This window comes from Cyprinodon tularosa, unplaced genomic scaffold (genome assembly GCF_016077235.1).
Source record: "Cyprinodon tularosa strain WSP-4 unplaced genomic scaffold, ASM1607723v1 ctg59, whole genome shotgun sequence".
NCBI classification, from domain to species: Eukaryota; Metazoa; Chordata; class Actinopteri; order Cyprinodontiformes; family Cyprinodontidae; genus Cyprinodon; species Cyprinodon tularosa.
Window position 1 is genome coordinate 2,244,810 of NW_024039329.1, and position 24,781 is coordinate 2,269,590.

The 24,781-nt window shown below is 35.6% G+C and overlaps 1 protein-coding gene across 1 annotated transcript in view; it reads right to left on the minus strand.

Moving 5' to 3' along the window:
* The window catches only part of LOC119797587 (CUB and sushi domain-containing protein 1-like), a 404,138-nt gene that overhangs the window by 152,458 nt on the left and 226,899 nt on the right, over positions 1-24,781 (minus strand). Inside the window, exons 19-24 of the mRNA XM_038306729.1 lie at positions 23,050-23,166; positions 22,581-22,796; positions 21,594-21,782; positions 19,262-19,431; positions 6,157-6,313; positions 1,594-1,785 (exon numbers count right to left, since the gene is read on the minus strand). Of these exons, the coding sequence (XP_038162657.1) occupies positions 1,594-1,785; positions 6,157-6,313; positions 19,262-19,431; positions 21,594-21,782; positions 22,581-22,796; positions 23,050-23,166 (1,041 nt within the window). The remainder of the gene's footprint in view (positions 1-1,593; positions 1,786-6,156; positions 6,314-19,261; positions 19,432-21,593; positions 21,783-22,580; positions 22,797-23,049; positions 23,167-24,781) is intronic.

Here is a 24,781-nt window from a genome sequence, read left to right on the forward strand (position 1 = left end):
GAGGCACATAAAGAAAGTAACAAAGTTGGCCTTCTCTCAAATTGAGAACATCTCTAGGACTAGCCTCTTAACAAGATCTGAAAAAATAATTCATTCATCTATCTTTATTGATTCCTGCAGTGATGTGTTTATAGGCCTGACTCGTGTAAGGAGAATATCAAATTAGCTATGTTCACATACAAAAAAAGCTTGTTATTAGTCACTTGTGTTATCAACAAAGGTGAGACTAACATTTTGCTTGACTACTGTAAGTGTGGGTGTTAGAAAGAGATGGAGGGGACAGAAAATGCCTATGGCAAGGCCATCTCATGATCTCCATGCTAATATACCAATATGTGGGAGACAAAAAAAGACAGACTTAGATGGAGATAATCAGAGAGGTTATAAAATAGAAAAAAATGAGGATGTTCAAATGCAGTTTTTCCAGGGTCAAACTAGTAAGTGTAGTCTATGTTGATAAATTAGCTAAAGTAAGGCAAGGAAAGAGCAACCTAAATTACTGATAAACCGTCTCACAAACACAGTTTTAATCTCATCTGATATATATGTGAAATCAATTGTTCTATAAACTCATTCATTCAATTATAAATCTGATATATATGTGAAATCAATTGTTCTATAAACTCATTCATTCAATTATAAATCTGATATATATGTGAAATCAATTGTTCTATAAACTCATTCATTCAATTATAAATATTATATATATATATATATATATATATATATATATATATATATATATATATATATATATATATATATATATATATATATATATATATATATATATATATATATATTGAGGGGTTAAAGAGGTTTCATTAAAGAAAAATGCAGCAATACAATTGACTAAAAGCTGGTCAGTCACTACCGCCATCGCATTAGTAATGTTTTATCTTACTGGAAGAGATGGATATTCTCCAGCAAAGAATCAAAGTAATTTTCCAATATGAGTAGCCTGCAATATTTTTAATACCCCTACAAACATATTCAACTGCAAAAAATGAAAACAAAACTTAAATCTACATATATAAAAGCCCTCAAACATATACATTCAGTAATATGTACAACACAATAACTATCCCTAATAAATTGTATTATGTCCTGTTTGGTAGATTATAAAATACTTATTTCACAAGTCAAATTAACTTTGAACTTTTATATCATATAATTCTGTGAACTTTAGGTGCTGTTTACATAAAATAATCACAGATTGACAGACATTTTGTTGCAGAAGAAAAAAATATCAGTTCACAGAAAAAAAAGCATAGTCAAAAAATGCCTTATCAAAAAGCACACAGTCTGTAGTTTCTGTTATGCTAAAAAGTTGTAGCAGTTCCAGTACTAATATTTGCAACATTGCTGAATTAGATCCCATAGGCTCTTTGCATGATGTTCACCTGTGTTGACTCAAACATTTGCATGCTCTTTTTTTTGTCATTTTGCTGCAGCCTACAGATTGCATCTAGCTACTCTCACCCTTGGTCCATTTTTGATTACATTAAATAAAACTGGCCACAGATTAATAAATATGTTTCTGCAATATTGAATGTGCTTTATAAGTGTCGTTACATTTACTGGCAAACTAACCAATGCAGGAAGGAAGCGGTTTGTCCCAAACCCGCCTATCACCACTTAGACAGGTTAGGGTACTGCTGCCATGGAGGGTATACCCAGGGTTGCAGGAGTAAAGGACAAATGTGTTGGCATAATGACCGTCGTCCTGGATCTTATATCCATAACTGGGAACTCCTGGTTCCTCACAGCGAATTAGGTCGAAACCTAGAGAAGAAACACATAAAAGGGAGGTGATGATAATGTTTATGTTTTTATAGCCAAAAATAAAAATTGTTTTCATTGTAGCCAGTATACCATAAGGTCAATCTGATCTGTAACTAAAAGCCTTCAAATCTTATACAAATGTTTATTTCTAAAACACTGTCTTGAAACCAACACAGATAAATTTAAAAGTGCCCATCTTTTAAAAAATGTTTTGCATTTAAAAACGGAAAGGGTTTTTTTCTTTTTGTATCAAAGATATAATTTTTCTGAGCAATATCCATATCAAACATTATTGTTACTCACCAACAACAAAAAAAGTGTGTTTAATGCTTTTATAATTTGTCAGAGAGACTGAATGGCACTGTGTTTTTTTTTTTAGCAGCAAAGCAGAGCACACTGCATTCTTTACCGCGGTGAAGTTAGTTTCAAGTTGAACATTGGATATACAAGCAGGCTGCATCTACCTTACAGTCGATCTGATTAAGGATTTCTGATTTTGGTCATCCGTTCCCTGTTGCCTCCTGTTGTCAATGGTTCACTTCAAAATCGTCGTCCCTCAATCGGATCCACCATGAGCTAGATGCCGCTGACTCAACGGAGTTTGAATACACAACTTAAAACTAACTTCACCATGGTAGAGAATGCACTGCTAGTCAATAAATGTTGTCATCAGCATATGTGGAGATAAATCAGTGCTGCAAAAAAAAAGAGGAGTCTTTCTTTTTACAGATCAGCTAGCTATCAGCTGATAAATGGTGTCAGCACAGCTGTTTGAAATAACTTCGGTAACAGATCTATTAATTCTGAAAAAAAAAAAAAGACCAATTTGAGATTGTAAAAGGCATATTTAACCAGAAAGGTCATAGCAGGTGGTTGGAGATTCAGCCATGTTTTGCAACATAAGGTGGCAACACAAACCACCAAAGACTAGTTATTTTTTATGATCAGATTTATAAGCAGCAACCCACACAGGCCCATCTTAACTGGACATTATAAAGGATGATTAGGATAAAAAAAATAAAATATGTATAAAATATATAAATATATATAAAATCAATTTCACTAATTAGGCTTTGAATCTCCACTGACATCCCTGGACTAAAAGAACAACTAAGACAGGTTGTATTTTGATCTTTTAACATAGAAATTTAAAGAAAAGATATAAAACAAAGCTTCTTTTTTTTAAATCAATGCAAATGATAAACATTGATACAACCTTTCAATGCAAACTGTTTCACAACAGGCAGCATTTTATTCTGTTTAAATGAGCTTGTGATGCCCGTTTTGTCAGTCTTTTTCTCAATCCATTAAACGGATGCATTTTTTTCTTTTAATCGTTATTGTGATTTTCTTGTATATTTGTTCTGTCATTCCATATTGCTATATTGAAATAGTCTTTAATAGTGGCCATTTTGCCTCTCTTCTCTTTTGTATGTGTTAAGCTCAATCTATTACCTCACACTTATCAATGCACAAAGTCCTCTGTAAAAGCAGAGACTCTGAGGAATGTGTCACCTTCTTCAGTATAATAACTTGCCAATTGAGGGCAGTTTAATAGTTTTATTGACTTACAGAGCCCCTATAATATCCATATACCATTAACCCTCATATGTTTGTCCCATTCGTTCAGCTGCTCCTCCACTCCAGATGTGTCTTTCTCACCTGCTTTAAATGGCTTGCAGATAGATGTTCCTCTAATGGCCTTTTTGACTTATACATAAACTCATCTTAAATTTTTAACAGTTTCTTTTTAAAGCCTTTCAAATGGATGCATTTCTATGTGTGTTTGTAAACTAGAAGGAGAGTCTATTTAGAGCATGTACGTCCCAATTTCCTTTTATAATTCAGGTTAAATGATAAAAGAAGAAAGAAAAAAAAAGTTGGTACATTAAAATAAAATGTCATTTTCTAAAATGTTCATGTAGCCTATGACACCAGGTTTAAAAAACAAACAAAACAGCACACTCACGGTACCACTCAACAATGTTGTTGTCAAGAGCAACTACCCAGAGACGGAGTCAAGACTAAGACAGGAAGGGCAAAGCTGAGATAAGACCAAGAGCAGTACCCTACTTCACATCACAACTAGAAAAGCAGTCAGGGAGCACAGATCTCTGTTAAGTAGCTAATTTCCCCTGTTATATTGTGACTTCTACCTTAAGTTAATACCTGTATTCAGAGAACCTTTCAAAAAAATTCCTGAATCCAGATGGAGGGGTACCTTTGGTAAAAATGTAATTAAATTCATTCATAACTTTTCAAGTTATACTGTACACAGACAAAAACACACACACAAACTCTCCCAAAAATATAACCTCCTTGATGGAGGCAATAAAATGTGAAACATCCTCAAAAGTCCTCAAATTAATCTAAAAGTTATAAAAACTACAAGAAACATAGAGTTAGTACAGTTACATACAGAAATAAAATAAATGTAACTTTCTCTATTTGATACTAATTCATAGTTTTAACGTTTTAATCAAATATTTGATTGAATCATGCCTAAAAATGAACAAATGAAAATAAAGGTTTTTGTTCCATTGCTAACTTACACAAAAAAAATATCAGCGGAAGATTAACAAACAAAACAGAATTCTTTGTAGCAAGAAGGGCTTTAATTCCTGAGGCAGTGAGATAAGTCACCATCACATGGCCATAAAGTAAAAATATGCTTAAAAAAAAAAACCAAGAAAAATATTCAAAATAGCATTTGTTATTATTAATTTATTTAGAGTAAAAATACTTTCATTAATTTGATACATATATCTCAAGTTAAACTGATTTTTTAAAATAGATTTTGCCTTTTCTTAATGTAACGTGACTAATTTGTGGTACATTCTACTTTATTACTTGTTACACTTTAATTGTTTCTATATATAGGGTTTGGCTTCCGTGACACGTTTACATTTAAGTTCAAAAGGTTATGGTCAGAGCCTTCCTTTAGCCATTGAGGTTTTTCCCTTTTATTTACAGTTTTATGTGATGGATATCAGAAGCTTCTTCCCTTCAGTCAAATCCAGCTGCTGCAATGGTAGACACGTCTGGTGGTAAAAGAGTAAAGTAGGAACAGTGTCACCTTTAAATGATACCTATTGGATTGGTCCAACGGCAATTATGACTTTATCTAGCCAAAGGCTCCCAGAGGAACTTCTTAGCTTTTAAATGCCATATCAGAGCTGAGGTAAAGAGAACTGGTATGCTGTTTCTGAAAGCAAACTGAAGGCAGCCATACCTGTGGCTCGAGACATGTTCCTCAAGCGGGAATCACGGTACCATGTTTAAAAAAAAGCCATGGAGCAGCTGTCAGACGTCTCTACCTTCACTGCATTATGCATTTTGTAGCTACTTTATTGGAGGAGTTGTGGGGGTGAAGGGGCAGATAAGTGACAGCAGTAACAAAAATGACATTATGCTTGGATTTGAATCATTGCATTTTAAATTTAACAAAAAAAACAAAACAATATCAACAAATTTGATTAATGATATTTCCACAGTTTTTGTCTTGACTATTCTTAAACTGAAATGAGTTCTTATTGTTCGAGTTTGAAACCAGTAAGAGACATTCAAAAAGTGTCCTTGAGACTGGTCTCAAGACTAAAACTGGTGTTAAGTACTACATCACTGTCACTCACTTTCAGTTTAATGATACACAAAGCTTTCCTTGCAAGCAAGATGAATTGTTGCAAGATTAGTATAGTCTCAAACTCATGAAAATACATCTTGCCAGGAAACAGCACATGCATTAGCCATAATACGGAAATGTTTTGGGCAAATGAAATGCAGTGATGTGTACGATGTCTACGAGCCAACTAGAGGTGGAAGGCTGCTGCAAAAAAACATGGCTGCGCCAGTTTTAGGAGGAAAATCCTCTATTTCTTTTGGGAAAACAAGCAAATGATGAGCAAAAAATATTGATTTAACTATTAACTCTGCTAGTTGTAAAACAAAGGAAGCTGCCACCGCCACTGTTAATGGCTAAAAACTAAACAAGGGAGGCAGGTTCTTAACCAGCTTGCAGAATTGTACTGAATCCCACCTTTTGGGAACATGTTTTACACTAGGCTTCCCAGACCAATACATGTAGTTCACTTTAAATTCTTTAAGGTATGTATCTGGCTTATGCCATATTAACACAAAGCAGATCCTGGACCAATCCAATACGCTTAACTAAAGCCTTTCAAACTTTTGGATTTGCATCTAAAGATTTAAACCGCTAGAATAAGCTCCTTCGATTTTAGGAATTTGAAAACAAAAATGTAAAAAAAAAAAAAAAAAAATGTCTATAACTAAATAATTCCTCTTAATAGCTACTAGAAACATCTTAACACTACAACAAATTATTGAAAATAAATGTGAACTCAAACAACTTACTTGTGTAAGTGAGGCGGAAGCCCTGATCAGTTCCAGAGGCATTGCTATTGAACTCCAGCCATAGGTGATTGGATGTACTGTTGATGATACGACCCATCATTCCTTCAAGTGTAAAGTTGCCAAGAAGACGGGATGAAGTGTTCTCTCCATCATAAACCTGTCAGTGTTAACAATGAAAAAGCAATTAGCCATATTAACAAGCTCCTTAATAATTGGTTTGTGTGTAAGATTGTAATGGATGGACAGATGGATGGATGACTTATTTTGCTCTGTAAATTTTAGCTCAACTAAACAATGCATAGTAGCATTTAAAATCCTCCTTCTTACATACTGTATAAAGCGTTAAATGGCCAAGCTCCATCTTATATCAGGGATTTGATCATTTCTTATGACCCTATCTGATAACTTTGCTCTAAATCCATAGGTTTATTAGTGGTTCCAAGAACTTCTAAAAGTAGAATGGGAAGCAGACCTTTAGTTACCAGGCTCCCCTCCTGTGGAACCGAATACTTGTTTTAGTCCCTGAGGCAGACCCACTGTCTTCTTTTAAGGTCAGGCAAAGCTTGTTGTTAAAATGGCTCAGGTTATCCCGAGCTATCACTATATTAATGCTGCTATAAGTGTAGACTGCTGGAGGACATACTGACCACTTTCAATCATTCTGCTTTATTCAATCTCTATTCTACCATTTTTGCAGAATTTGTCAGTTTATCACTAAACTTTATATTCTGTGTTTTTCTCTTCATAGTAGCTTTTTCTGGTCTGTTCCTGTTTGGCTGTGACATCATCCTGAAACAATATGAGCTTGGCTGCTGCCATTAATACCTTTTTTCATAGATATTGAAATGTAGTCCTGTTTCTCTTACTATGACTAACTGTATGTACTATTGTTCATCCTCTGACATGATAATTGGCTGAGAGCTTGTGTGCTTGGTTGTGTCTTTCCTGGACAGGGCCACCTGTAGAGCTAGTTATAGTTACATTTTGTATTTCTGCTTCTTTCTGTATGTCTGCCACTATCTCCTTTAACCAGAGTCAGCCTCGGCAGAAGGCTGCCCACACTGGGCCTGATTTTGTTTGTCTTTATGTTAAAAGGGAGTTTTTCCTCTCCACTGTCACTACATGCATGCTCAGTTTAAGAGATTGATGTCGAGTCATTGAGTCGATACAATCAGCCTGTTTTTCTTAGATGGAAAACTTTGAAAAAATCTGACAGTATCATCTCTTTGAATTGTCTTGGGAAAGTGCCTTAAGATTATGTGTTCGGAATTAGTGCTATATAAATGAACTGAATTGAATCAATTATTACCTTTAAAATTAAACATAGATTGTTCTCTTTATACCAAAGATGTGGATTTTATAGCACAAAGCTTAGCCTTACAATTTTTTTTAAAGCAGAACAAAGTACCTGACCAGCAATTTAATGAATGAATGACAACAAAAGGAGTTTGGTTACATCTCTGACATAACAGTGTTTGACAGGGGTGTAATTTGGACTGCATGCCCACCAAATTGTTAAAAGGTTTAGGATTTAGGAACACATTCCAACTTTGAAGATTCAAGGCTCCACAATGAGGATCCCTGCCAGTTTTTTTTTTTTTTGTTATAAAGAGTCGGTCCATAAACCATAGTAGTAATTTTGGACTTTGAGGACCAATGTCCATGTTTCATCTTCCATGTTTCACATGTTCACTGGACTGGAAGGTGCAGTTATGGTCCACAGTGCTGCTCTTCTCTGCTCTGCAACCCCCTCTCAGCCCAGCTAACCACACAGGTTTGCCCATAACCACCCCCACCACCAAGTTTCTTTCCATGAAGCTGCCTGGGGGTTCACATTGGAAATGGAGGCCATCGTGGAACCCCAGTCTCAACATCCCAATCTTCAGATTGACCAGGGCTAAGTCATGGTGGCTGAAATGTCAGAACCAAACTGCTTCAAAACAGCCTGTTCACAACATTCCTCTTTGAGTTTCAGGAACTTCTAAGATGTTTGAAGAGATGAAGAGAGGGGAGGAGGAGAGCTCCCCTGATACGTTTCTAAAACAAAGGAACCCTCCTTGCTGTGAGCCTGCCATGCTAAGCTGCTAACTGCTGGAAGAAACTCACAGTTAAGGACAGATTATAGTTAAACAATATATCTTTTGATGATTTAGATCATTTCATGTGTTTACTGATAAGTAAAGACAGAGCTAGCAGTATGGATCGCATGGTACGCTATGCGACAGTAACATGTTTTGAGCTGTTTTCTTTATAAGCTAAAACAAGCTTAATTCTACCAGAGTTTTAAACACTGATATAACGTGTTCATGTGTTTTCTCATATGGCCATTACATTTCAATTACGTTACATTTGACTAAAGATTATTGGTTCCTGATTAAGGAATTAATTAAAAAAACATTATTTGACCAAATAATGTTTTATTCACCTCATGGATTTGCATTTTGAGTTGGTTTGAAAACATTCCAATTGCTATAAATTAGTGAAAACTAATTTGATCACATCCCAAATTCGTTGAGAATTACTTTGGTTCTCAAACACAAAATCCATTCTGAACTATGGACTTTCAAATGTTTTTAACTTAATTATGTTTGACTTGGAGCTGAATGATTTTAATATACTGTTATATTTTGAACAGAAGGTGTGGTGAATTTATTCCATATATGTGCAGAATTATCTGTTTGACTGTGATTTTAGCTTGATTCACACTTTCAGTCCTTATTCTAACACACAGCCAGTAGGGCATTTGTTCATAAGCAATATATGACATTCCAAATAATATCTGATTAAATAAGATATTTACCACCCCATACCGGGGTACACAATAACTATAATAAAGTTGCAAAACATAGGAGTGATTCATTATTTACAATTTTAAACAGGTATGACTCATACTGCCAATTTATTTGATTATTAATCTATTCATTTATCTTCTAGCGCTTGACTGTTTAGTCATGTGTTCCTGTTGAAAAGGAGGGCTACACTCTAGAGAGGTCGCCAGTCCATCTAAGGGTTAGACACTGACATACAACTATACATGCACACTTACATTTAAGGACAATTTAAAATCACCAGTCAACTTAACGGTCATGTTTTTGGACTGGGAGGAAGCTGGGGTATCCAAAAGGAACCCTAATATGCATAGGAAAAACATGTAAACTCCATGCAAAATGATCCTAGACCTGGCCTTAACGCAGTACCTTCATTCTGCAAGGCAGCAGCACAACAAACCTTTTCATTGTGCAGCCCACGGGTATATTTCACATCAATATCTAAATATATAACCTTATAAATACATGCTATATTTATAATCTAGGCTGTGTATGTTTGGGCTATACTTATCAACTATTTCTTCATTATTTCAGAGGTAAGGTGGGTGACATGCACAAACTGACACCAAGACGCACCACAGAGTTTTATGGGACCAGTCCCTCAGTATAGACATTAACATTATGCCAAAAAGAAAAATGAAGGGATGAAAAAAAATGTGCTTAAAAAATTGCATCACATTATTTTACTGTATTTTTCTTTCTATGTGTCTTTTTGAGTTTATATCAATAATTTGATTGCAGATCATTTTATCCTCTGTGGTGTTGTTAGATGTTTGCTGTACTCTTTTACTATCACCCACTATAGAGGTTATTTTAAGACATTGAGGAGAGAATATAGTCTTCTAGAATGACTATTTAAAAATAGAGATTGAGATATTTGAGCCCAATTATTATTCAGAATGCATGAATAACAAACAGATCATTTCAAAGCTGCACCTTTCTTTTAAAGAAAGAACATTTAATTGGTTCTAGAGTCAACCAAACATGAAAACAATCTCTTGGATTTACATCCATGATTCAGACTTCAGTTCTTTCTACAGACTTTTCTCATTATACCTTACCAATACAAGAAACTGCTGACTTAGAAAAAAAAATAAGTTAAATTCAGCTCAGACACAAGACTTTGATAAAGTACACCACACAACCTTCCAGGGCTGCCAATGCCACATAGTATAGAGCAGCAGCTGGCATCTAACAGACATGTTTGTGTTTCCCCACAGGCACTGTCTACTGTTCCACTCTGTGACACTATTCCAAGGCTTAGAAACTAATGAAAAGCAGCTTATGACAATGCTCTACATCTAATATGCCCACCTTGCCTCCATTTTTATTATTGTCCAGTCACTTTTAAAAACACAAGCTACTAAACTTGAGTATTGTACTGGAGACTCCCTCTTGCTATTCAGAATACCCTATTTCATCTAGATAAAATTACTTTCTAAAATCTTTGAATCCAACTGTGCGTAAGCCTGTTTAAACTTTTATATGAAGTTATTTTTCTATGTGAAATTAAGAAAAAAAATCCCTTGACCAAATAATATACTCTGATTTTGTCAACTTATTTGCAAAGCTATTTTATTTCTATTTTTTTTTCCCTTCCTTCTGTTATTGCCTCATTTTTTTCCTGTAACCTACATCCATATGCCCAGTTTTTACATTACTGAGATGATACCATACCCCTTTACTTATAAAGCACTATAAAATAAAGGTCATCGGGGTCCTTTACATACAACTAAAACAACAGTAAAATTAAAGTAGACAAGCAAAATGCAGACAACCTAAAATAGAAAATAAGAGTTAAAAATACATAAAAACATAAATACTGTTTACCGTATTTATATTTACTGTGTGTACTGTGTACAGTATTTTATTTGTCTACTTTTTTTTTTTAACTCTTTTCATGCACCTTTTAAGGTCTACATTCATGTGACCACTTTTGCTATAATCTTTTGTTGCTGTAACACCACTATTTCACTATTTCCCAATATAGAGATTTTCTATTCTATTATAAGTAACACTGGACATATATTGGGGGAATGATTTTGAAAAACGTATGTAAGTTGTTTATTTCAAAGCTTGAAGTATTTCATTGTGCAACAGTGTTGATTGCCATCACAAAGCTGTTAAGGAAAAGGTGACTGTTTGTGCTTGAACTGCTCTGGCTTATATTAGGCATCCTGTGACATTTTCACAGATGGATGGTGACAGGTCTGCAGGTGACAGGAATGCCAAAGAAACAGGCAAAGGTGATATGGTGTTCTATCTTTACAAGTCCCGCCAGTCAGAGGAGACGGGTCTGTATGTAGATACAGCCTGTTTGAGTGAGTGGATGAGATGAAAAGTACTAATATGAAAAGGGACAGCATGAAATGGTAGGACAGTATCTGTAGCATTACTGTGCTACGTTTCATTTTCTCTTACACGATCCTCCCCCTCAGGTTTCCTCTCACAGCTTAAGCAATTTTTATATTTTGCCATCTTGCTTTCCTCTATTGCATTTTCTCTCTTCTTCTCACTGTTTCTGTAAAACTCAGTATGGTTAATGAAAAGCCCTGCAGCTCATAAATCAACATGCCATCATCTGCCACCCCCCCTCTCTCTTTCTGTCTGAATCCCCCCCTTGCATGTTCTCCTGCCACCTCTATTTTGGGAACAATTTCTCTACATCCCCATTTTGTTTTTCGTCTTGACTTTATTTTTTTTTCAGCAATGGTCCAGTTAATGTGAGTTAATGTGGTTAAGTATTGTACCGGTTGACATTCTGAGGAAACTTCAGCTTGGTAAGCCTTTTCTTTCACAGTGTCAAAGCAAAACCTTAGCCAATAGCAATAGGAATTAATGAGCTGGTTCATTTGCTTAAGGAGCTCCTTGCCTTAAGCTGGCTGGAGCTGTCAAACAAATGATCTGTGTTCAGCATTTTCGGCGGTGTTTACAGAAGTTAGCTCCAATACTTCAAGCCTGAGGATCACCAAGCTAATTGCTAACAGTTGTATTTCTATTATTTTCAAATAAGATATTGTCTGTTTTGTGATATGTCAATAGAGACTTAGCTGAAAATATAAACTGTACTAATTTCAATGCTTATCATTTAATTGCACAATGTACTTGCAGGCTAACTAATTTTTTAAAGAAATGTCAATACAATGCAAGAGTAGGAGAAGGGCATTCACAGTTTAAATGTTACAGTTTTTTAATAAGCTGTATAGCCTACAGAGTTTTTAATAGAGGTGTTAAAGTTTTCCTTAAACTTTTAATCTGATGTTTAGTTCTTTACAAACTCAGATGTTAGGAGCTTGCCTTCATGAAAGCACTAAAGATAATTTAGTGCAATTATACTGCAGAGAACACTAAAGGCCCACCACACATGAGCATGGATATGTGTCCGGCGTGGACGTCTGCATGGACTCCAGCGTACACACAAAGTTGAATTCAGAGGGTAATTTACACCGTTTTACTTCAGTGTTCAACAGTAAAGTACATTATGGCAGAAAGGAGTACTCATACCAAACAGCAGTAACTGCTGGCAGTAACACACTGCTCAGTACAGCCAGTCGCTAGGACCTGCCATGTCCCAGCCATACTGTCTGCTACACTGACATGTGTGCTTTGGGCACACTGGTGGAGAAGAAATGGTGCAGGGCACCAATTGATTAGAGCAACAGCTTCTTCACAGGTTTGCCTAAAAAGTCCATCAGACCGCTGCAGCTGATCCAAAACGCTTCTGCCTGCATTCTTGCTAGAATTAAGGCAGCAGAGCACATCAGCCCAGTTCTGAAGTCCTTACACTGGCTCCCCTTAGCTCAGAGAATAGACTTAAAATCCTTCTGTTAGTCTATAAATCACCTCAATACATAACACATACTGTATGTTGTCAGTGTATCAGCCTCTCAGACCTCTCAGGTCTTCTAGTTCAAGCCCACTCTGTACACCCAGAACTAGAACCAAACATGGAGAAGCAGCATTTAGTTCCTATGCTCCTCTTATCTGGAACAAACTTCCAGAAGACTGTAAAAGTGCTGAAAGCCTGAGTTCTTTTTAGTCAAAGTTAAAAACCCATTTGTTTAGAACTGCCTTCGACTGTTAAGGTTGAACTAACTGATGTGTCATTAGTTTAAGTTGTATTCCAACTGTTTTATTTTTTTTCTCTGCTTTTATCATGGATTTATTACTTGCTCTATTCTGCTTTTTTGTGGTCCAATTGTTTTATTTGTTTTTACAAATGTTTTCGTTTTTATTCTGCTTTTATTTTTCTTCTATTTTATTAACTAATTAATGTAAAGAACTTTGAATTGTCCATGTACTGAATTGTGCTTTACTGTACAAATAAACTTGCCTTGCCTTCTATTCAAATGTAAACAAATCCCGTTTTTCATAAATAAATAATACCCAATAAAAAATTAAGTATGCCCATACCCAAATGATTTAAGATTACTTTGTGATTTGTAAAGTAATTTATCGATGTACTTTAAGATTTTTTAATTTTTCTTTGGCATTTATGTTTTTCTAGATTTATTCATTTTAACATTTTTATAAAAAAAATAAAATAAACATATGTATTCCTTTTTTAGATTTTTTTGTAAATATATTTAGTTATAATTTTTTTGCTTTTTTCATTTACTTAAGTATGTATTTCATAATGCTGATTCATTCTATGACACTTTTATGTTGTAAAAATATTTGAAAGGTTTAAAGCACTTCTCTTTTTTTAATCCCGTTTTTATTTTCTGGATTATTTTTAATGTGTGGTCAGAACTCCAACTCAAGTCCCAGATTACAACTGCTGCCACAACAATAAATGATTAAGAAGCAGTGCTGCTAACTTAGTAGTGTTACTAACTTAGCAATGTTACTAACTTAGAAACTTTGGTAAGTTTTCTTAAAAAAAAAAGAAAAGAAAAAGCTACTAGCTTTTTCTTGTGTTGTTGGAGACTTTGATGACAAAGCATCAATCAAGTTTATTGTCTTTAGCAAGCAGTAAGTGAGGGATCTCATCTCTTCTTCTTCCACAACACTAACAGCAAGTCAGACACAACAGCTGCACAGTCGGGGCAACAGGCGACACAGGCGGCTACCTAAGGTACCATCTGTTGGACAGGCCCGAAAATTGCAGAATAAAAAAAAAAAAAAAAGAATAAATGCATTTATTTTGAAATAGAATCTCTATACATACTTGAAATTTCCCCATGAAATATTTTAAAATAAAACCTCAATATTTAAATTCTTTGCAGGGATCTGGCTGTATGACCTGCTCTCACTATAACACTTGTTATTTATGGATGTGGTTAGCATTGTGGAATGTTTGTGATGTGTTAAACTTTTCAATGATTAAAAGTAAATGATTGAAATGAACATTAATCCAACCAGGAACAATTTTCCGAAACCCATTCAGAAACCAGTGGAAGGAGGAGGAAGAATAACTGCCCCAAATCGGAGTTATGTAGACTACATAGATTAGCAAAAGTTTTAGATTTAGACAACTTTTATTATTGTTCATTTTGTACAGTTCTCATAACATTGATTAAATATAAACAGTGTGGGAGAAATAAACATGGTACAAAAAAAATGTATTGATTTGGTCAGTGTGATGCAGTGTCTGTGACATTAGAGTTTTTCAACCTTTAGTTGTCTGATGGCGGTGGGGAAGAAGAACAGCACTGAATGCTCCAAAGCCTCTTAGTCTAGTCCCCTGCACTTCAGTCTCTTTCCAGAGGGCAGCAGTGACAACAGTCCATGGTGGGGGTGTGAGGGGTCATTTATAACGTTACGGGCTCGGGACACACAGCGCTGCAATGAAATAACTTTTATGGAGGGAAAAGGAGCCCCGATGATCTTCTCTGCAATTCTCACTACTCTTCTCACTTTCTTCCAATCTGCGGCACTGCAGCCTCCACACCATACAGTGATAGAGCTGGTCAGAACTCTCTCTATGGTGCTTCTGCAGAAGGTTGTGATGGTATGACCATAGAATGGTATTCTAACAAGCTAATAGCAAAAACAATGTTACATGCTGTATTGTAGGTGTTGATCCTACTGCACATGGACCCTCGCTGGAAGTTTAAATATTACATAATATAGTTTCTTGGGACTTTTGGGAATTAAATTTACCTTTGAATCGTGTCCAGATGCATTGAGACAATATCGCCTTGGGCACAAGAGAACCTAGAGCGGCCCTGCCTGGAGTCAGAGAGAGAAAAGCAACTCTCCCCTATTTTCCCACTTAAAATTTGTCAAGTATGCACAAACCTTCCACTGTTCAACTTGAATTAAGGGTGGGATGTAAATATACTATTTAGCATAATTTTCTTTCTTGAAAAATTTTGCACTAGAATAGACCTATCCCCTATATCAAGCTTGAGCGGAAGTTCAATCTGGAAGATGCAAATGCAGGCATGCCAAAAGTCGGTCCTCGAGGGCTGCTGTCCTGCAGGTTTTAGAGGTTTCCCTGCTCCAGTACAGCTGATTTTCATTGATAGCTGACTAACAGGTTTTTTATGAACTGCATTTATGAAAATCAGCTATGCTAAAGCAGAGAAACCTCTAAAACCTGCAGGAAAGCGGCCCTTGAAGACAGACTTTGGGCATTTTTACTAATCAGCCTCACCTCGACTACCTGCTTATGTGCCATGTTAAAGCTCAAGCCAATCAACATCGGGAGCGCACCCACTCAGAGGACAATTGTCTTTCAAGATCCCATTCCTTTAGCCTCTGGCCCACCTTTCCTCCTGCACCCCAGCCGAACTGTAACCCACCTCTGCCCTAGCTCTGCCCTCACTCTCAGACTTCTCTCAGTACTACTTATCCTCTGGCTTATTCCACCACCAGTGTCCAGGCCACCAGGGAAAGACAACTCTAATCCTTTTCCTAAATTACTCATCCAGGCGAATGTCAATTAACAGCATCAAAGTCTTCTGCTGGTGTCTAAGCACTAAAGAACTTATTTCCTTCATGTCAATAAAACCTTTCTAATTGCATATTTTCTCTATGTGAGTCTCTCCAGGGTGAACTAATTCAAACACAGCTTTATCCACTGAGTGTTTAAGTGGAATTTGATAGCATAACAATATTAATTCATTCAGCCTTAGTTCAGTTGAATACCAATTGACTACCAATTTTATTAAATACTATAAATTATTTTATAGTACATATTTAGTTTAAACATATTTAGAGTGTTTTTGATCACTTTCTGTGACACTGATATTGCTTTTCCTTTCTCTTACGGCTCCTATCAGCAAATATGCAAATTGGGCAATGACAACATTTAGTGACATTTAGAAACTTTTCAACCAGCCAACAGGAATTTCTCTTGCTGAAAAGTTGGGCCAGTGCTTGGAAGCCATAGGAAGGTTCACTGGGTTAATGCCTTACCCTCAGGTGTATCATTGTGGCTGTCCAATTGAAATTTGGGTAAAACCAACTCAACACGTTACAGACTGCTTAGAAATACAGTGTAGGTATGTCTACAGTGATTTATGCCAACTGCTCATGAACACACAGCTGGATTTAGTGTGATGGCTAATTGCTTGGCTAATAAACAGGAGACACTGGTAACCTGTTAGTGGTTGTGACTACATTTTGTTAATAGTCTATAGGCCTATCTAATGGTGGCAGAATCAATATGCTTAACAAATATAATCAATCACCATAAGAAGACATCTAATCTAGACTGGAAGTGCATCCACAGTTGCCATAATAACGCCGATAAATCAGAAAAGTGGCAGTTAGGAAGCTAGGACTAGGGCAACATATTCTCACTCCCAACTAGTTAACATGGGCTTGGTCAAACTCCCTGCTCGTCACATGCGCGGACTAGATTACAGGTTGCGGGCAGTGTATCATGCTACCCGCAACAAAAAAAGAAAAAAAAAAAGAAGTTTAGCCTACAATGTAACTTTGGTAGCTTTAGAATTGTATGGTACTGTTTCTTTAGGTCTAGGGCCTAGGTTTAGGGTAAGAGATGGGTTAGTGGTAAGTTTTTACTTCACAGCTCATGGAAAAAAATGTTGGAAGTTTCTGCCACAGCCTGTCATGAACCAAACATGTCAGTTACTGACGACAGCGGAATCCCCGTTGCGTCAGTATCTGAAGCGCAGGGGGGTTGACCAAGTGTCAATATGTGACGAGTTGGGAGTGAGACTGTATTGACCAGGAGCATAAAATATTTGTTACAGTTACTGGTTCAACGAGAAACTATAGCTTTAGTGGTAGTCCTAAATGTTATAATTGTATTACATTCTTGACATTGAGTATCACTGTTCAGCTTGTATATACTTTAATTTGAATGTGAAGGAGTTAAGGGGTAGATTAAGTTGAGGGGTGTCCACTGAAGGCCTAGGTACCAGATGCACCCTGTGCCACAGGTAATAATTGACGATAATCACCCATCATGTTTAAACAAAACCAAACACAGCTTTTGTGTAGTAGAAGAGGTACACAGTTTTGTTGGGGACAAGACTAGTGGAGGGTTCTCAGACATGAGAATAATATTTTTTCTCAATAATTTGCAATTGCAGTTTCTAAATGTTATTCATAATTAAGTACATGCTAGGCAAAAGGGGATAAGATTTGTGTATAAAACTTGCCATTTTTAGGTAATGTAACAAAAAATAAAATATATACAATTTGGCATGTTTTAACGTTCTATTCACACAGTCATTTACCATTTTACCCTCTACCTTTGATTATGGAAAACTAGTTAAATGTTTTAGTAGTGTATATCAAAGCTTTTCAGTAGTATGTATGAAAGGTAATGCTTTTCACCAGTTTATATGAACAGTTCTCACTACTTTGTACTTTTTATATGCATGTTTTTCAGCATATTATATGGAAGAGTTTAATTTAATATGTGTATATGGAAGTTAATTCTGATTTATGTCCCTGGGGGCACCTCATAGTTGACTGTGCTATCTAAACATGAATAATTTCAGTTTTGAGTAAAATTTGTTCTCCATTTTATTATCAATTACTTTATTATATTTTATTATATATAATTTCTGCAATTATTTAATATTATTTTTTAATATTCATATTTTATATATAATTTCAATAATTAAATTATCTGTGTGCCACATAAGTATATTTTTTTCTGTGTGCTTTCCCATTTTTTTATGCATACCCTGTATCACTTTAATTTGTCTTGCTATTAAAATGTGCTACATAAATAAAGTTGCCTCCCCTCAGACTTGAAACGGTTACCATTTATCCAAATGCCAAAATAAACAACGCCAAAGTCGGTGCGGGGGCTGCTGTCCTGCGGGTTTTAGAGGTATCCCTGCTCCAGCACCGCTGATTTTTATTGATAGCTGACTAACAGGCTTTTGCCGGGCTGCAATCATCGGAATCAGCAGTGCTAAAGCATGGAATCCTCTAAAACCTGCAGGACAGCGGCCCTCAATAACCAACTTTGGGCATGCCTGATTTAAACCCTCGAGCCAGAAAAACACAGTCATACATTTGTTTTACTGTGATGCACCTTTATGATCCTTTTTTTTGGATCGCTTGAAAATTCCTTTTGAAATATAGCTCTTAGTTTCACTTACGGATACAACAAACTGAAACAAAGGAAAGTGTATAAAAGCTAAGGCCAGCCGACCGATACAAAGGTAAATCTTCTCAGGGTTATTGGAGGCTGATTTGTTCCCCTTCCACTTCTAAAAAAGCACAGGCATCAACACTAATAGAGAACATTAATAATTCCCATTAGAGATATTTATGTCTTTACATACCAGTCTTCAATAAATCCTAAAGGTAGAGAAAATACAAATCAGCTATATTACTTATATAAGATTTCAACTCCCTTACTGCAATATATGTTTTACATCCTGCCTTGGTTTCAGAAAACTCCAGTAATTACAGGTGCACATGTTGGATCAAAGCCTACCGAATAACTGATATGGCTCATTAATGTTTTTAAACTGGGTTTTACTGTTACATACTGTACATGTTTGCAGCAAGGCAGAAGATAACTGATTAGTCAAACCTTGTCTGAGCGTCATAAAAAGCACAGTACCATGCAAGATATCATCTAATTTCACTCTGGTTAATCCCAGAATAACTCTGCTGAGGCACATACTGAATTTTAAATAAAAAAAAGTTTAGATTTCTTATACTGTTAGACCACACCTTTGCAGTATATAATCCTGCATAGTCACTCTGCATTTTCATGTGTGGGCATAGATTAAACATTTAAGGATAATCCACGTGCTGAAATTTCATAATGACAGACATTTATTTTTTCCGTAATAGGTAAAGAAAGGGAAGGAGAAAAAACCCCAGCATACCTTTAGGTAGTCTCCATCTTGCAAAGAGAAGCTCTCAGCTTTCAGCCTGATTCCTTTGCCCTTTTCAGTAGTGATGCGGTAAATGCACTCATGGTTGTTATCATAACTGGAGGGGAAATTTGGAGAGAGTAGAACACCATCTGGTCCAAGTGTAGAAGCTCCACACTCAGCTGCAGGAGAGGAGAAAAGGAAAAAGGCAAAAACTCAGGTAAACAAAAATCATAGCAACTCCATAGTTATCTCTCACTGTCCATATATCTCACTCAGACATGAAAAACAGGTTATTGCACGGTCCATATTTTATATAAAAAAAAAAAACATTTTCATGCATTATTTTATGTATTAAAGCCATGAACTGATGAACTTAAGTGTTTTTTTTTGGTGATCAACTCATACTGATTCATAATTGTGAATGGAAAAATGTAACTTACATTTTCATAAGAAATACCAAAAAATCTGAAAGGCATATGTAATTACTTTGAGAAAAAAAGAGTCCACCTGTGCATCATTTATCCTTTGTAAGAATACAGCTGTTCTTTCAAGTCCTTAGAGGTTTGTTAGAGAAACGAACACAGCAGACAAATCAGGAATGAAGTTGAAGGGAAATTTAGAGCACAGCTGAAAGCTAACCAACACATGACAAGGCAGACTGCAAAGGCGAAAAATGAAAAGAGATACAGCCAAGAGTTCCATGTTATTCAAGGGGAGCTGCAAAGATCCACAGTTCAGGTGGAAAGATGATAGTTGTACATTCCACACATTTAGCTTTTATGGAAGAGTGTCAAAAAGCAAGGTAATGTTAAAAAAGCGGCAAAAAGTTCCTTTTGAAATTCACATTAGCCATGTGGGGAGAAAATCTATTAATCACTGCAAAATATTTGGAATTGGGGGGGGGGGGTTTAACAATGAACAAGACAACTACTCTTAACATACAGCAAGATCTACAATGGCATGTTGTGAAATGAATTATCATAGACGCACTGTATTTACAATAATTTTTAAGGGGATGAGTATCCTAAGAACAGGTCTTCTTTAAAGTCCTGGAAATATTTTCTTCTGAAAATACAATGATCAAAACAAGGAGCCCTGAAGATGATAAATGCAGTAATGTAAGAAAGTAGGACAAGATTCATTAACAAGAAATAGAGAAATTATACAAAACTCTTTGCCAAGAGGCCTGTTTGTCAATGTTCAGAAATTAAATAACTGGTTAATTATGAAAGAAAAATAAAATTTTAACTTATAAGGAATAAGGAAAAACACAAAATGATTAACAAGCTTTCTGCAGGCTTTCGGAAATACTACTAAAATTAGGATATGACCAGCAACTAGGAGTGAAAGAGATGGGGAGAACATAATTTTCTCTTTATCAAATTTACACAAATTATATCTATTTCTATCAAACTTCTAAAAATGTTCAAATCAAAGCAAAATTTTTCTTTGGTATGGAACAGAGTTGATGCATAGTAAATTCAGCAGTTCTATCATGATTTAGTTTTAGAATTTAACCTAATAGAGTTCAGTAATTTAAAGATTGCAAGATGGGTTTTAAAAAAAAGGCTGTAAGAGGGGAAGAAACACTTGAGATGGCAAGAAAACAGAAAAATACCAGTTTTAAAGTGTAGGGAAATAAATTATAATGGGGATGCGGAAGTAACATAATATGCATATTTAGCATTTCCCTTGAAAGGAAGAGATGTAGTTATCTTCCAAAGAAGTATCCAAATAAACATGAGGAGAAAAGAAAAAAAAAACAGTGAAGTACAAGGAAAAAGGACAAGGGGAAAAATGAACACAGTGTGTTTCCAGCTGTGGCTGGTTCCCTCATAGTAAAAACCTGATCTCTTCACAGATAACGCTATCATGGCATTTTTAGTCTGCTCTCACTGGGACTCGGAAATTCCCAGCAGCTTCAAGTCAGACTCTCATAAATTACCAGCAGCATCCGGAGAAATACTGATAGGCATCAAATTCCCACATATAACAACCTGCTAACAGAAAAATCTTGGCAAATAAAACTAACAGTCAAGCAGTCAGGAAACAGTAAATTACCTCTGTTCCAAATAAAACATTAGCAAATTTACAACCAAGCAAATGCTGATACTTTACTTCCAATCCATTCATGCAGTATAAAAGGCAATTTGAAACATTAATTTGAACCAAATAAGATGATGTAACTTCATTGCCTTAAAAACTGTGGACAAAATCATGTTTGATAATTAATTAAATGAATTTAGAAGATAAAAAAATGCATATGGAAATTGTCTAAATTTTTATTTAAAAGTTTCCTCACTACTGTAAATCAATTTGTCTCATCTCACAATCATCTTACCTATACACCTTGGCAGTATGTTGCTCCACACTCTCCTGCCACCTCCTAGACAAGTGATCTTAGTGTCTCCCTCAAGCCTGTAGCCGTGGAAACAAGAGAATGCAAGCAAATCGCCAACTCCAAATCGAAATCCCATCCTCCTGCTGAATGCCGGCACACCAGGATCCTCACAGGGCTCCAAGTCGTACTCTGTACATTCAGACGAGAAGGATAATATTACTAAGGAGTGAATGGAAAAGGGCTTTATCTATTTAGGAAACTAACTGAAGCAAGGATAAGACTGCATAAGTCTTTAGCTGATAGGCTGAAATGGTTGCCAGAAGCAGTAAAAAAATAAAAAAAATAAAACTTTTAACAGAGATGAGAATTTTTATTGAAATTTGGCATTTTGTTAAGATATAGCTGAATTCTTACTAAGTATCTCTTAGTAATGAAGTATTATATGTAAAAAACATGAACAAGTATTTTTCCATTTCACTAATGTGTCATAAAAAAACATTCACCAAACTAAGTAATTAGTAATTAGGGCAGAGGTATTTAACATTGGAGTTGTGAAGATACTGGATACCTTGCTCCCTACCTCCATCAATCTGACGTCTTGGACCAAAAACATTGAGGACCCCTGAATTAGTGGATTTGTTATGCCAATTGAACAAATACAGAGATAAACATACTCCTGGTTGATTAGGTTTAGAATAATATTTTATTTTATCATTCCAGCTGTTTACATTATTTTATTATCTGAAAGATACCAATAACGTTTGGCATCATAAACAAACTGGTTAGAGTAAATCCTTTTAAATCCATCAAGGCTATAACATTTTTTTGAAATGTATTTAGGTCAATGTAAAAAATAAATAAGACTACATGAAACCAACAGATTTAGGTTAAGCAGTATATCCTTTCCAAATCATATTTACATCCTTATGCAGCATTCAAAAGCATTTTCGATGCATTCTGTGTAATATTTTTTACTGCTTGTCTTACCTGAAAAAGTTATGTTGAATCCTTCGTAACTCATAGAAAAATCTGATATAAATCGCATCTGCACGCTGAAGTTTCCGTAGAGTCCAGCTTTAACACTAGGTGGAAGCACTGAGCCGGTGAGTCGAGCTACAGGAGCGTGGAAGTTGCCATCTTCAATGATGGACAGATAGTCATGATTCTCCTCTAGATGGAAAGTATGGAAAACCAGATGGACTCCTGTATGAATAGGTGGGAATTTGGGGAAAAAAATTGATAGATTGAGGAATGTAGAATTAGACATAGAGAAGCAAAACAGAAATAAACATTAAGCACAGCAGATAAAATGGCTGGAGAAAAAGTAATCTTTTTACTCCACAACAACTTATGAACAGCTACATGCTCTCTAACAAGTCAGATAAGAACTAACCACAACAGTAAGATCCAAAGTACAGTCAGTGTTTTGGCTCTATATGTGCATAAGTGTTCTTACCTTTCCCATGAGACACCTCTATAGTCCAGGTGCAGTTTAACGAGTTAGGATAGAAATCAGGAAAGCCAGGAGAGAGAATTGTCCCAGTTTTACCAAAAACATATCCTCCACAAAGAGCTAAAGAAAAAATTGAGATAGACAGAAAAAAAAATCTATGTTAAACAACAATACTAAGTTTTCACTGTGAGCTGCAATAGCAAATCGTGAGATCTCAACAAGAGATCTCAGAAACACCTGTGCCTGTTTGAACCATATAAGAACAATATGCCTTCTGTCAGTTTGCACGGTTATCACAACAGGATTAAAATCCTTCCCTGTTAAAGAGTCTGTGACTGGTTAGATAGATAAATAAATAAATAAATAAATACAAACTTGGTTAACAATTTTTAACATTTAGATCAAACTCGGATTCTTAGAAATATCTTTACCTGTTATTGACTTGGCTACTCATACGAGATGTTTTGTCCCCTGCATGGGGGTTGAAATGATCAGGGGAAGGAATCAACTCTAACTCTCCATTGTCGGTTTTTGAGGGCTAAAACCTGAGTTAAGGTTGCTTCCTTGTGAAGGACAAAACATCTCGCCTCGGCAGCCAAGCCAACAATTGGCCCTCACGACCCAACTTTCAGAGACATAGCCCAGTATCGGGTATTACAGGCTAAAGAACCCAAAATGACTCCTCATTCCTAAGGGGCGGACCCATTCTTCTGGTTCAATATGCATTTTGGGCTACTATATAAAGCTTCAAACTGAAAGCTAATTCTGATATTTTTAATTGAAAAAGGTTCCTCAATGGGAAGCGAAACGTCTTCAAACTTGTTTTTTTTTTTACTGTTTTGGAATGGCTACGACATGATATCAAATTAGATAAAGTAAATGTCAGGAAATATTATTGGACCTTTGGATAAAAATAAATTATTTTAAGCACTTGTTTTACTAAAGTGTTTTAATATGACAAACCTAAAGAGTATAGTCTTATGAAGCTTAATAAATGGAAAACATTATCATTTAAGATAATTTTCTTAATACCTGAGCAGTGATGAGGGTTTATAAAATATGCTATGGGCTACAGCATCAAGAATTATACTGCTGTGCTTTGGCACTTTTTTAACATCAACGGGTCTGCTCAGCTGAAGGTTATGCCTTCATTTATAGACTCCTCTGTTCATTAGTAAAATGAGCGGATTGTGTCCCATTTTTGCAAATCACTGCAGTTTTAAAAACTCCTCAAAGAGCTGAACCTTCCCACAGGTGCCCTTTATAACTTGACTGGAGGCCGAAGTTCTCCCAATGGAAATTCTTCCTCACAAGAGACTGAAAAACGGGAGTAAGGAGATTTCCATTCTGTGATTTTTAGTTTAATCTAGATTAAGCAGAATAAATATAGGTCAGTTAAACATGTTTCTTTTATGAAAAGATCATGGCTATTTTCTGAACTTGACAGAAATATGTAGAATTAGACAAATAACCAGATCTCAAATGATAAAATATATTCAAACTAGTAGACCAGTAATTCCAGAAAATAAAATATTACCAGATTTTAAAAATTTCTGGCCATATGGAGGTTTTTTATTCCCTTCCCGCCTGTGGAAACAGATGTGCTTAGATCGTTGTTAACAGCCACTATATTTTTCCAACACTTTGACAAAGGATAAATTCTATATTTTTAATCACAAGAAAATTAATGTGTGAAGATAAAAAAAGGTCCTCCAATCACTTCTTTCAATATTTT